Below are 12126 nucleotides of genomic sequence, written 5' to 3'. Positions count from 1 at the left end.
GCCGGGCACCGACGCTCGCCCGGCCAGCAGCCCCGCGCCGCCCAGCAACGTCCAGGATGAAGTACTGCCAACCAGCATGTCGGAGATCAGCCCTTCCATGTCGATGCCTTTCTCATCCAGCTCAGAAACTGCTCCTCTAAGCTTAGCGTCGCCCAGGTCAGTTGTTGCAGATAATCAGGACAACAGTAACTTACCTCAAGTAGCTGTACCAGCACCTCGAGTTACTCACCGGATGCAGTCCAGAGGTTCTTTCTATTCAGTGGTACCAAATGCAAACCTCCATCAAGATCCTCAGTCTATTTTTGTTACGAATCAAGTTCCTTTAACACCTTCTCAAGGTCCACCTGCTGCAGTGCAGCTTTCGTCAGCCATGAACGTTATGAACGGTTCTCAGATGCACATTAACCCAGCAAACAAATCATTGCCTCCTGCCTTTGGGCCAGCAACGCTCTTCAATCACTTTAGTAGTCTTTTTGATAGCAACCAGGTGCCAGCTAACCAAGCGTGGGGAGACTGTCCACTCTCTACCCGAGCAGCAGCTGACCCATCTTTCACTGTTCAGTCTACCTTTCTGAATAACTCTGTGCTAGGACATGTGGAAAACGTCCATCCTGACAACTCCAAGGCTCCTGGTTTCAGGCCACCTTCCCAGCGGGTTTCAACTAGTCCTGTAGGTAAGTCATTAAGGTAATGGACAAAATTCTTTCTCCAGCCATTGCACTGTGATCGTCTCAAACTGATAGAGAAGTATTCTGCCAATGACAGTCGGAGAGTGCTCATGTAATGAGGATGGCCTGTTTTTTTCCAAGTGATCTTGAAAATGTTGATGATTTTTTTCTTCTTCAGCTCTTCTAGGCTGTTAGGTGTTGGGAAGATTTCAGACGTTGCATTGCTTGTCATCTGTAAGACACAGGAATGTTCCCACCTGTTTGTAGAGCAGCATTGGTTTTAGGTTTTGATTTGGAAAGGAACATTGTGTGGGATGATACCAAAGCTGAGGCAGCAGGGTCACAACTGCTGAAGATTCCAGCTGCAGCAGTGACTGGTGTTTTGTGTTTTATGTAAGACTCCAGCTTGACTCAGTGAGAGGGAACTCTCTGTGCCTTTTGGTTCTTGATATGGCTCCAGAATTTTAATAAGCTTACGTTGGGCTTTGAGAAATTGGTGTGCTACTGCATGGGTCGTTTTATTTGCAAGTTCAGTGTAGCAGTCCAGGCTTATCGGCATTTGTTTGAAAGGGGTTAGGAACACTGACACTGAGCTCCCTGCACTTGCTGTGCCGTGCCTGAAGGATTTTTGTCATCTTAATATCCAAACTATGTTGCAGACAGCCAGCTGCACCCATTTGGCTGGAAAGGACCCTCGAGATCTTTTCTGTGCCACCCTGCTCTCCTCTTTGTCCTTGCTGTGGTGGCTGTGGGGTGTCTGAAGTTGGGTAGCTGGAGAGCCTTGCCCTTCCCCTCACAGCGTGTGTTGGGTGTTTGGGCTAACACTTGAGGGCTTGAATGCTGGGCTGGGACAAGTCAGATGAAAGCAGAAGGGAGCATTTGGAAGATATGATGGTGAGGAAAGAAGATTTTCAAGATTCCCAATCCTCTTGGTTGCTTTACAAACGTGCAGGACTCTGCAAAGCAGGAGGCTTCTCTGGCTGGCTTTAACCACAGAACTGGGGTGTTTGCTCTGACCATGGTTTTCTGCAAAGTGAAGGCATACCCAGAGCTCTGTGCCACGTCCAGTCTCAGCATAGCAAGCAGCAATAGATGTGACTAAGGCTGTGGAAGGTAAAGTAATTGGACCTTGTTTGTCAGAGAGACTGTTAATAGGGAGGTGCCAGACCCTCCTCAGCAGGCTCCAGAAACACTTCACCTTGGCTCAGCTTTTCCTCTGCAGTGCTCTAGGCTGGGAGTTGGCTGTTGCTGAAATAAGCCCTGGGGAAGGAAGCTTATGGCAAATAGAGGCTGCTGTTTTCTCTGACCATGGCATCCTGTGTGTACAAACACAGCTGACTGGGACTTCCCACAGCAGCAAAACCATTTTGCTCTTCCCTTATGCCAAGGTCATCTGTTTGTCATGGAGGAAAATTTCTTGGTCCTTTATATATCCTTAGATGACTGTAAGTATTTAAAAGGCAGTCTCAATCTGTTTTTTCCCTGGGTTAGGCAGATAGCCAAAGAGAGCTCAGACAGTTGACTTTGGGGAGATAAGTGTTCAGTTCTCAACTGAAGTTCAAAAATATTTGGACAGAAAATCTGTTTTCTGAACTGGGATTTGATTAGGATATTGCAAAGTGAAGAAAAACTGCAAATAGCTAGGTGTGCTGCTAAAATTGTGCCTGGCAGCAGGTGACTGGTTAGTCAGGTCTTTAGTTTGTTCATTTAATGTTGTTTTACTTCATGCTGCTTTTGATCACCTTTGTTTGAGAATCTAAGTTGTCCATCACACAGGAGGGGGTAGTTAGGTGAGCCTGGGGAGAAGGGAGTGGGCACATTAGGCTGAGGACTTGTCTGATGCCTTGTGAGCCTAAATGTGGTCTGTCCATCCATCTCATTCACTGGCTTGTTTCAGGGGAATGGACCTTTTCCCTCGGCTCAGCCTCTGAGGTGGGCTGAACTGTGGCTGTTTCCATAGGGCTCAGTGACAGTGTTTGTGAGATTTTGAGAAGGGGGAGAAGGGCCAGTCGCTGCTGGCTCGTGCTTTGGCCAGCAGCAGCAGCAAGGAGCAGCCTGAGCCTGGCCTGGCAATTCCATGCACTTCTGTGTGCTGAGAGGAGGTGGTGGCAGCCTCAGAGCAGGTGGACACCCATCACCTGATCTCAGCTGTGATGCTGCACCTGAGGGAGTAGAGGTTTGTCTTTTGTGCCTGTCTTGCACAGTTGGGCCATGGCAAATCTTTCCACAAATCAGTGTTCCTTGGTGATCACCTCTAAAGTGATTTGGTGGAGATTTAATACTGTTTGGTTGTGCACTAAACCAGATTTTTCTTAACAAGTTCTCACCTCAGGGTGGAGTTTGGGTATTCTACTTTTCCTGTTCCTGTAAGCTCAGCTGCAGCTTGAGTTGTCTCTGATTCAGCAGTTCCTTTGGGGCACAGATACCCCTGCAGGTCTCACTGGCTGTGGATCTGTTCTGGAAATGGCCTATTTGTCTCACATCTTTAGGTCTTTTGTCCTGGATACTTGCAGGTTGAGGGCAGGCATAGCCCATCTATTTGGGGAGGCTGTGGAGAAGACCAAAGGAAGCCTTTTCGTTGCTTCTTTCCTCTGAATTTTAAGAAGGGGTTTCAGACCTTGCTCACGTGGCATTAAAAAGGATCACAGACTTGAAATGCACCAGCTTAGGAGGTAGCACATGAGTATGAAGCTGTGTGAAATGGCTTCGGTCACATGGAGTGACCAAGCATTGTGACTGTTTCCCTAAAGGTGGAGGTAGCCCTTGCAGTAACCACTGTCTGCAGAAGTGCCTGGGGGCTTTGATAAACTGAATTTTGAGCAGAGTTTATGTGAGATCAATACACCCATCTCAAAAGCTCAGGTAGGCTTTCAGAGCATGATGAGGAGTTTGAGTTCATGGCCCAAGTAACTGCAGAGTGTGGTATTGCAGAAGGGTTTAGTGTAACAAAAGCTGATTTTGTTGGTAAGTACATGAATAGGAAGCTTGGTAAGTCATTGTTCAGAATAAACATTTTTTTAACATCAAGTAAAGTTTTTTATTCACTTCTGTGACAGACAAGATAATGATAAAGTGTTCTTTACAACCTGAAAACTGGATTTGTGCATCTCTGGCTGTCGCACTCCCTTCAGCCTGTGGAACACACTCAGCAGTGCTGAAGTGGTCTTGCCTGTCCAGTCATTGCACTTTAAAAGCTGTGTATCCAAAAGCTGTGTACCCATCTGAAGACACAGCTGGGCATCCCTCTTCTGCAGGGGAGCTGGTTTTGTCATAGTCTCTTCCACCTTCTCTGTTTAGGAACCCATCAGTGCCCATGGGCAGCAGCACCTCTGTTGCCTCTGTCTGGGGCAGGCTTGGGACCTGCAGTGGTTTCTCAGCCAGCTGGCAGCTTGTGTGTTGATGCCTGGTGGAATCAGCCACCACAGAGGCCTTTTGGCTGCCACGTTTGTGGATGGAGGGTTGCCCAGAGTTTCCTGTCCATGTCTCCATGGCAGATGCCCAGGGAGGGCCCTGGGCTGCAGGCACTGCAGTTGGCTTGTGGCCAGGCTCTGTGCTGGAGGCAGTCTGCAGCTCCAGACAGACACAGGGCAAACACACTGCAGCCACAGGCACTGGCCTCCTCCTCAGAGCCATGAGGTCCTGCACTTTGTGCTGCCACAAACCCAGAGGTCCCTCAGCTGAGCACCTTGTGTTCAGCGGGGGTGATGTATTTGTCCTTGGCTGTAATGGCGACTTCTCTTTTTAACCTTTGGGCTAGTGAGAAAAGTACCTCTTTCAAATCCAGCAAGTCATTTCTGTCCACGTGACCAGGTTGGATCTGGCTCTTCTGGAAGCAGTAAATCAGGCTGACTTGGTTGATAATACTGGGGAGAAAAGACCTGGCTTTCAGGATCTGTCCAGGTGCTGAACGGTGCCCCTCTAGCCTGTGCCTGTGGCCTGAGCTGTTTCCTGGCACTGCTCCCTTTCACAGGCCACTGGGGCATGCATAGGTACAACCCTCAACCTTGCTCTGCAGCAATATAGGCTGGTCCTGGTTGTGGTCATTTTGAAATGTTTAAATGGTTTTGAAACTAATCATGTTTAATAGGCCCTTGAAACTAAACCCAAAACTCAGGTGAACATACGGCCATGCCCATTTCTGCTTTCAGGTAATATCGTGTGATAAGAGCTTTTACAACGTTTTGGAAAAGTACTTAAAAGCTTTGGCTTATTAAAAAAATGTAATTCCCCCTTGCTAATAACTTTTGTGGGACTTTTTCTCCATCTCTCCCTTCCTTTCACACATCCCTGGAGGAAACAGCCCCGTCCCCTGTTGTGCTGTGCCACGTCAGCCCTGTCTCTCTGGCCACAGCATGCTCTGACTGGTCTCTACCTGGATGTGCCTGTGGGATGGCAAAGCCCATCCTGCAGAGAACTGCTTCCCTGGTGCTGGATTCCCCTGGGACTTTGACACAGCCCTGTATCCCTCTTGGATTTGGGTGGCTTTTTTGTAAGCAAAGATCTTGGCCACTCGCAGCTTTCCTGCTCTGCACTCCCTGCTAAGATCATTTCCTTCCAGTGACCAAAGGGATGGCTGTTTGTGTTAAAACCTGAGGCCAAACCAGAGAGCCTACAGAAGTGCCTCTGTGGTTTCTAAGGGGGGACTCATGCACCTGTAAAATGACCTTACCATGTGCAGATGCCCCTGAAGGTGATGAGATGCTTTAATTATATTTGGAGCACTAGCTTTCTCTGGTGCTTTGAAGCAGGTTCCCAAAGAGAGATATTTAATCAAATTTATGTTTATTTCAGGCTTACCCTCTCTAGATCCATCCAACAGCTCTACAACTTCTTCTTCAGGTCCTTTGACAGGCTTTTCAGCAAACATACAAGGAGCACGGGTTTACCTTCAAGGGCCAGCGCCTGTTGGGACTCCCAGCTTTAACAGACAGCATTTTTCACCACATCCTTGGACAAGCGCAACAAATTCATGTAGGAACTTCATGGGTCTGTCTTAGTTAACTATAAATTCATAGCTGTTGTCTTTAGTAGATTTCTAACCTGAGGGGAAGTTACCCAGTGATGCACAAAATGCTTTCCAATTGCTTTTAGCAGCTGTGAGGATGGAGTGCACATCCCAAGCTCTGCTATTTTGTGGGGTGTGGGTTTTTTTCCCATGCCACTAGTTCTGGTAGCATTGCTAAAGGTATATTTGGGCCAAAAAAAAGACTCACTGTAGGCTTTTAGAGAAGAGAGCATGGAGCTGTGGGGGAATGGAGGTGACTTTACCACACTAAAGATTCCTCTCTAAGTAGTGTAAGTGTAACAGTAGGTGAAAATGTCATGTTTGCCATGGTTTGAAGTTACACTTGCCTTTTCTCTTTATTTTTTTCCTTTTTAAATTGGGATCTGGAATTATACTTAAAATGTTCCAAAATCTTTAAGCATCATCTGAGGTAACAGTGGGTTTTCCTCCTAATGGGAAGAACATGGAAGTAGCTTTATAGAAAATATGGGTCTTTGGTTCAGAATCTTAGGTCAAGAGGTTTTTCATGTCACTGCATGCAACTTCATTGCCACTCTGAGCTTAAGAAGCGAAATGTTTCACTGAGTGCTCAAAGGAAGTTGGATTTCTCAAGGAGAGTCAGTGACACCTCTGAAGTTGGCAGGACTCACACTCTTGGGCCACAGCTGTGGCTTTGGGAAGCTGTCTGATTTCTCTTCTGCTGGAAGTGGTGGATACCAAAACCAGGCTGTTTAGAGATTTATGGTGTTTTGGCTGATGTTTTCACCTCTTCCTGAAACTCTTCCATGTTTCTTATTCTTTCTTGTAATTAACTTAGATACACTGCTATATCATGAGAATATCACGATTCTAATAGCTGAAAGCATTTCTGTTGTGATGTTGATTTTAGAGTTAGAAGAACTTCTAGGCAGAATTTCTGTGAAAGGCTTGAGGACTGATTTCCAAAAAAACAGCCTTTAAAGCATTTTATCCTTTGCTTTGAGATAATAACTGGGGGGATAGCGTGGGTGGCATTTATGCTCACTACCTCGTGTGCTTTGTGTGTAATTAAGCCAGAGAAATACTCTTTTCAGCAGGTGAATCTCCTATTCCATCAGTTTCCTCAGGATCATCTTCGCCCCTCTCAGCTGCTTCTGCACCTTCTAACTTGGGCCAGCCAAAAACGGGTAACGCCAATCCAGATCGCAAGGTTCCCCCTCCCATCGGGACAGAGAGACTCGCCAGGATCCGGCAGGGAGGGTCAGTCACTCCCACACCCCTGGGAACCAACTTCACAGCTCCTGTGGGTCACAGCGGCATCTGGTCCTTCGGCGTGAACAGCGTGTCCGGTGAGTGTCACACTGCTGGCAGCACAGGGACACCCGCAGGGCCTTCCAGAAGGATTGTTTGGAAGGACAGCTGGGGAGGAGGAACAAAGCTCCAAGTCGGTACTCAACTTCCATGTAGCACATCCTGAGGGGAGGGAGGGCTGGTGTCCGTGGTGGGAAGCGCTAAGGTTTCCTCTCCTGGTGCTGGTGGTTCTCACCCAGCCTGGATTATGTGTCACCATGCACATGTGAGCCTGAGAACGGTGCAGGAACTTCCCTTGGAGTCTACTGAATGACCCAGAATTTAATGAGTAAAGAGCCTCTCTCTGTTAAGGTCTGTTTCCAGGCCAGACTCTTGCCTCCCTCCATCCAGTTCTCGCTTGCTTTCCGGTCACGTTTCACAGTGTCAGCTGAGGTGCAGCTGATGAACACAGATGTGGGTGATGGGTTTGACTCTTGAACAGTGTGGGCTAACTTCTGGTCCAGGCAGCTCTGGTTCCCAAAGAATGTCTTGAAGCAGCAGGTGTTTTATGTTCCGTTTTCTGATCATGGAAGGGTTTTGTGGAAAGGAGAAGGTGCTGCATTTGAGTGTGGAGTGTTTTCACTGTAACTTTAAAGACAAACCTTTGAGTCCTGTATTTGTTGTATGTTTCAGCAAAGCTCTCCACGCTTTGGTTAACTTAGTGTCTCAGCCCTGCTTGTATGTGCTCACAGACAGTGCTGGGAGCTCTCTTGGATCTTAGCTGTTCTGTGGACACCTGGAACTTGCAGTTCCTGTTAGTCCCAATCCTCTGCACCCTTGTCTAGAGGATCAGGGTGGATGTATGTGCAGACAGCACATGCCCAGCCCCAGGCTGCTCTTTCCCTATTTTTGCTGCTGTCACAAGTGTTAACTTTTTCTGTGTTCCTATGGTACATGTGGGGGTGGAGGGAAGGAGAGTGTGTGTGCATGTGGCCAGCCTTGCACAGTGCTGCCTGCTGCAGTGGCTCTGGGAGAGTTGGTGCTGCAGGTCACACAGGTGTGTTAGCACTGTCTGTAATGGATTATCAGCCTAAACCTGCAGGTATCTTCGTGCTGTGTGAGGCTGTGGCAGGTCTGCCTTGCTCAGGGCAGAGCCCTGAGATACCTCTGGGGCTGTGTGTTTTCAGGGACCTGTTGGATGCACAGAGGTGTGTGCAGCTGCTGAATCCTACTCCAGAGTACCTGCAATGAATTGTAATCAGCCATTTTCAATCTCCTTTCCAGAAGGCCTGTCAGGCTGGTCTCAGCCTGTCATGGGAAATCATCCAATGCATCAGCAGCTGTCGGACCCAGGCACGTTTTCTCAGCATCAGCCAATGGAGAGAGATGATTCTGGAATAGTGGCTCCCTCGAATATTTTCCACCAACCTATGCCAAATAGTTTTGTGGATTTTTCTAAAGTAAGTTGAGACTGTGTTGGATTAGTCTGTGAAATGACCAAGGACTGACTTTGTATCTCCTGCTCTGCCTGTCCATGCTGTGTGTGCACCTCTACTGCTATTGCTTGCCACCCCAGTCCTGAACCTTTTATCCCAGAACTGACCAGAAAAGGTGCCCAAGCCTGGAGGCACATCTAAAGAAAACCAGAATCTGTAGATTGCAGATGTTCTCTGGTCAGTAGCTGAAGGCCTCCATCACTCTCCAGTGTTTCCTCTCTCAGAGACTTAGTCATTCAGAAATGTTTTGCAAAGCTAGCTCACCTCTTGAGGCTCGTAGGTGGTTTGCTTAATGCTTTAAGCACAAACCATGTCCACAGTAGCACATTTCCTTAAGGAAAGGCCAAGGGGAGAGGACTGCCTGTAAGGCTGGGCTTTGTATGTTAGCACTGGGAATTAGCTGGAGGCAGCCAGATGTAGCCAGGCCCTAGTCAGCTCCACAACCACGGGGGAGTGTCTGGGATGCTGTGCTCCACAGACCTGCTCACGGCGTGTTTTGGAAGGAGCTGTATGTAGCATGTGCTCTTGGGATCTTCAGCATGGCAGAGCAGCAGTCATTCAAACACAGGGGAAGAATTCTTGGAAGTGGGGAAAGCTGCTCTATAACTTGCTGTTTCTGAACTGGAAGAATGTTGTAGGTGGCCATTAGAATTACAGAAAATCTTCATCCCAGAGTGTGGTGAGCTGGGGCTGTGCTTGGGCTGTGCTCAGTGCACCCTGTGTGCCCTGTTGTGTGCTGCAGAGAGGAGGGAGCACTGAGCTCACTGTGTTCAGCTGCAGGGCTGGCTGTGTGGGCTCCTCAGAGTGCTGTGTGTGCTGCAGCCTCTGCAAGGTGTAAGTTCAGAAACATGACTAAGCTGAGTGTAGTCTGCAGCTCTGAAGAATCACCATGTTCCATACTCTGCCTTGCTGTTTCCTCACAGCGCTGAGATACCTGCCAGTAGGTGAATGTTATGTATGGCTGTGACCTGCCTGTGCCACCTGGGCAAATAGCCACCCTCCCCATGGCCACCTTCACCAAGTGCTGTCTCTTGTCCCCTCAGGGTCTGCCCATCTCCATGTACGGCGGCACTCTGATCCCCTCGCATCCTCAGCTGGCGGATGGCCCCGGAGGGCCCCTCTTTAACGGGCTCCATACTCCAGATCCCGCCTGGAATCCCATGATCAAAGTTGTCCAGAACTCAACAGAATGTACTGATGCTCAGCAGGTAGTGTGGCTGCCTTTTCCCACCTGTTCTTACTTGAGGTTTTACGCGGTAGTGTGATGTCCATTTCTGGATAGGCAACATGTATGTTTTTCTGTTCTTTGAAACTGAGATTGAGACTGTTTGTGTGACTTTTCCCTACTCTGCGTACGTGTGTGTGTTTATAAAATATCCATGGCACTATCAGTACCAAAGCTTCCAGGTAACACTAGCAGCATTTCAAGACTGCTCAGCCAGGTAACAGACTGTTAGAAGTGAGAGGGTTTATATCCGTACTCGGCACCTTGCAGGTTGTCAGTCAGACTTTGGCTGGAGCTGGAGAGCTCCTGCCTTTGGACAGGCTGGTTGTGTTTTGGGGGAAGCCTTACGCTGGCCCTTAGTGGTTGAACACTGTTAAAGGAACATTTATTTGTTTTCATAATAGATTTGTCTTTTTATTTCTTGCTGTAGATTTGGCCTGGCACCTGGGCACCTCACATTGGAAACATGCATCTCAAGTACGTCAACTGATTTAAGGGGGTCTGTCCTTTTTTAGCCTGGTTTGGGAATCTTTATGACCTTGAAGAACCCTGGGGATTTTTTTCATGTGCCTAACAAAGCGATTTTCTGTGGGCTGTAACAATGGAAACTTGATTGCCCATTGTATAAGAACAAATTGACTTACCTATACAAACTGATTCTCTTCTCCAGTTAGTTTAGCCACTTTAAACTTTAAAAAAAAAAAATCAGACAAAACTAGTGCTTTTGGCTAAACACTACTGAATGCTCCTTGTATGCAGCAGAGAACTAGCTGATGACATGATTTCAGCCTTTAGGGTGGTAAATGCCTGTATAATTGTTTACAGACTTAAAAGGAAAAGCTGAGTAAATTTCATGTCGTATAGTGGCTCTACTTTATGTAGCCTGTATTAATGTGAAATATTTACCTGAATACTCAATAAAAGGCAAACAGCATTTAGAGGTTGTGTGTGAGAATTTTGGAAAGGGCTGTATGTTGTTGTCCTCGGCAGCTGCTGCCGTGCCTGGTGACACATCTCCTCATGGTCACACACTGAGCACGTGGGAGCAGTCAGGGTTTGGGGAGGGTGTGGAGCCACAGGACTCTGTCTGCAGAGTCCTTCCCCCTGCCAGTTGTGAGCCTTTTATTGGTGTGAACATGCTTATGTGTTACAGGCTATTTTCCCCTTCTAGATTAGTTCTGCTGCTTCTCGTGCTCGTTTTGCAGGTGGATCACCTGAGAGATCAGGTTTTACTCAGGGCTGCAAGTAAGGGCTGACAACAGTGGTAGGTAAATGCAGGCTCCTTCACCTGCCTTGTTGTGACAGCCACCCAGCAGAGCTTCAGAAGGTGCTTCCCACTAGAGGAAAACTTAGTAGATTCAATTCTATGCTTCTTGTAATGCTTTAAATCTGCTAAGAGCTCCTCTTGTGAGGAAGAAGGGGATTTTTGCACACTGCTTAAGATGGATATTAATTCCTGACCCAGTTCTCCACTTTCTGCACTCAGACTGTGCTTATTTCTGCTTTTGCTCTGAGGCAATGCAGTAACTACATGGAATGTTGGGCCCATTCCTTAAGCAGGTTAACTACAGTGCACATAGTGTCCAATCTAATGGACCATACTTGGTGGTCTTGAACCAGGTAGAGACTTCACCTTTTCCTCCACCTTATCCAGACACAGCAGCAGCAGAGTTTCCCCAGGAAAAGCATGAGGAAGTACTGAAAACCCAAAGTGCACAAGCAGTATCCAAGTACCACAGGCAAATCAACCTCGGAAGTGCTACTGGATGGTATATTCAGGGATTTCTCCTGGTATTTGAGGAAGAATGGAAAAAGAATTGAACTGCTGCTGCCCCACTGATAATGCAAATGCCAAGGGAGAAACACAGTAGAATCAGAGAGTGACAGAAAGGTTTGGGCAGGGGACGTGTGTTAGCAGCAGTGGTATTGAAAACAAGTGGTGGTGTGGTGCCATAGGTGTGTGCTCTCAGGGTGAGGGGCAGGGCAGGGTAGGGTACACACTTTTGTAGGCTCCCTGGTTGCAGCAAGCACTGCCACCTCCTCCTGCCCCATCCCAGGGAGCCACTGTCTCCCCATCCCAGAGGGCTATAGCTCCAGGCTGGGTGACAGTCTACTCCATCACACCAGGGGGTAAGACCCAGCATGGGCCTGTCCCTTGAACAGCCTCGGCTGCCCCAGCCCTAAGCTCTTTCCTGACTGGGTCCCTTGCTGGGCTCTCCATGGTGCAGCTCAGTCCTTGGGGACATGGGCACTTGCTCTGGGCACCAGATCCAGGCAGCCCCATGGGGCAGTGACTGCCTTGGCTGAAGTGGAAAAGGGAACCCCAAAGCTTTGTAGGAAGATCCTGCTTGAAGTTCAGGCCATCATTGCCCCGTGGTACAAAGAGGTGCAGGCAGAGGCAGGGCCTGGTGCTTCCAGGGCTGGTGAGCAGGGCTGGTGGCAGTGCCACTGCGCTGCTGGATG

The 12126-nt window shown here is 48.2% G+C and overlaps 1 protein-coding gene across 1 annotated transcript; it reads left to right on the top strand.

Annotated features, from left to right (window-relative positions):
* Window positions 1-64: 64 nt before the first annotated feature.
* On the top strand, window positions 65-10531 carry LOC103802990 (ankyrin repeat and KH domain-containing protein 1-like). The gene is made up of 5 exons (XM_009075524.1): window positions 65-674; window positions 6747-7001; window positions 8227-8402; window positions 9482-9646; window positions 10094-10531. The coding sequence occupies exons 1-5, from the start codon at window positions 77-79 to the stop codon at window positions 10151-10153; spliced, it is 1254 nt and encodes a 417-aa protein (XP_009073772.1). The 5' UTR covers window positions 65-76; the 3' UTR covers window positions 10154-10531.
* The last annotated feature ends 1595 nt before the right edge of the window (window positions 10532-12126 follow it).

The sequence above is a fragment of the Acanthisitta chloris genome, unplaced genomic scaffold (genome assembly GCF_000695815.1).
Source record: "Acanthisitta chloris isolate BGI_N310 unplaced genomic scaffold, ASM69581v1 scaffold40065, whole genome shotgun sequence".
Taxonomy (NCBI): domain Eukaryota; kingdom Metazoa; phylum Chordata; class Aves; order Passeriformes; family Acanthisittidae; genus Acanthisitta; species Acanthisitta chloris.
Note: the sequence above shows the minus strand (reverse complement) of the source record. Positions and strands in the feature narration are given on the sequence as shown.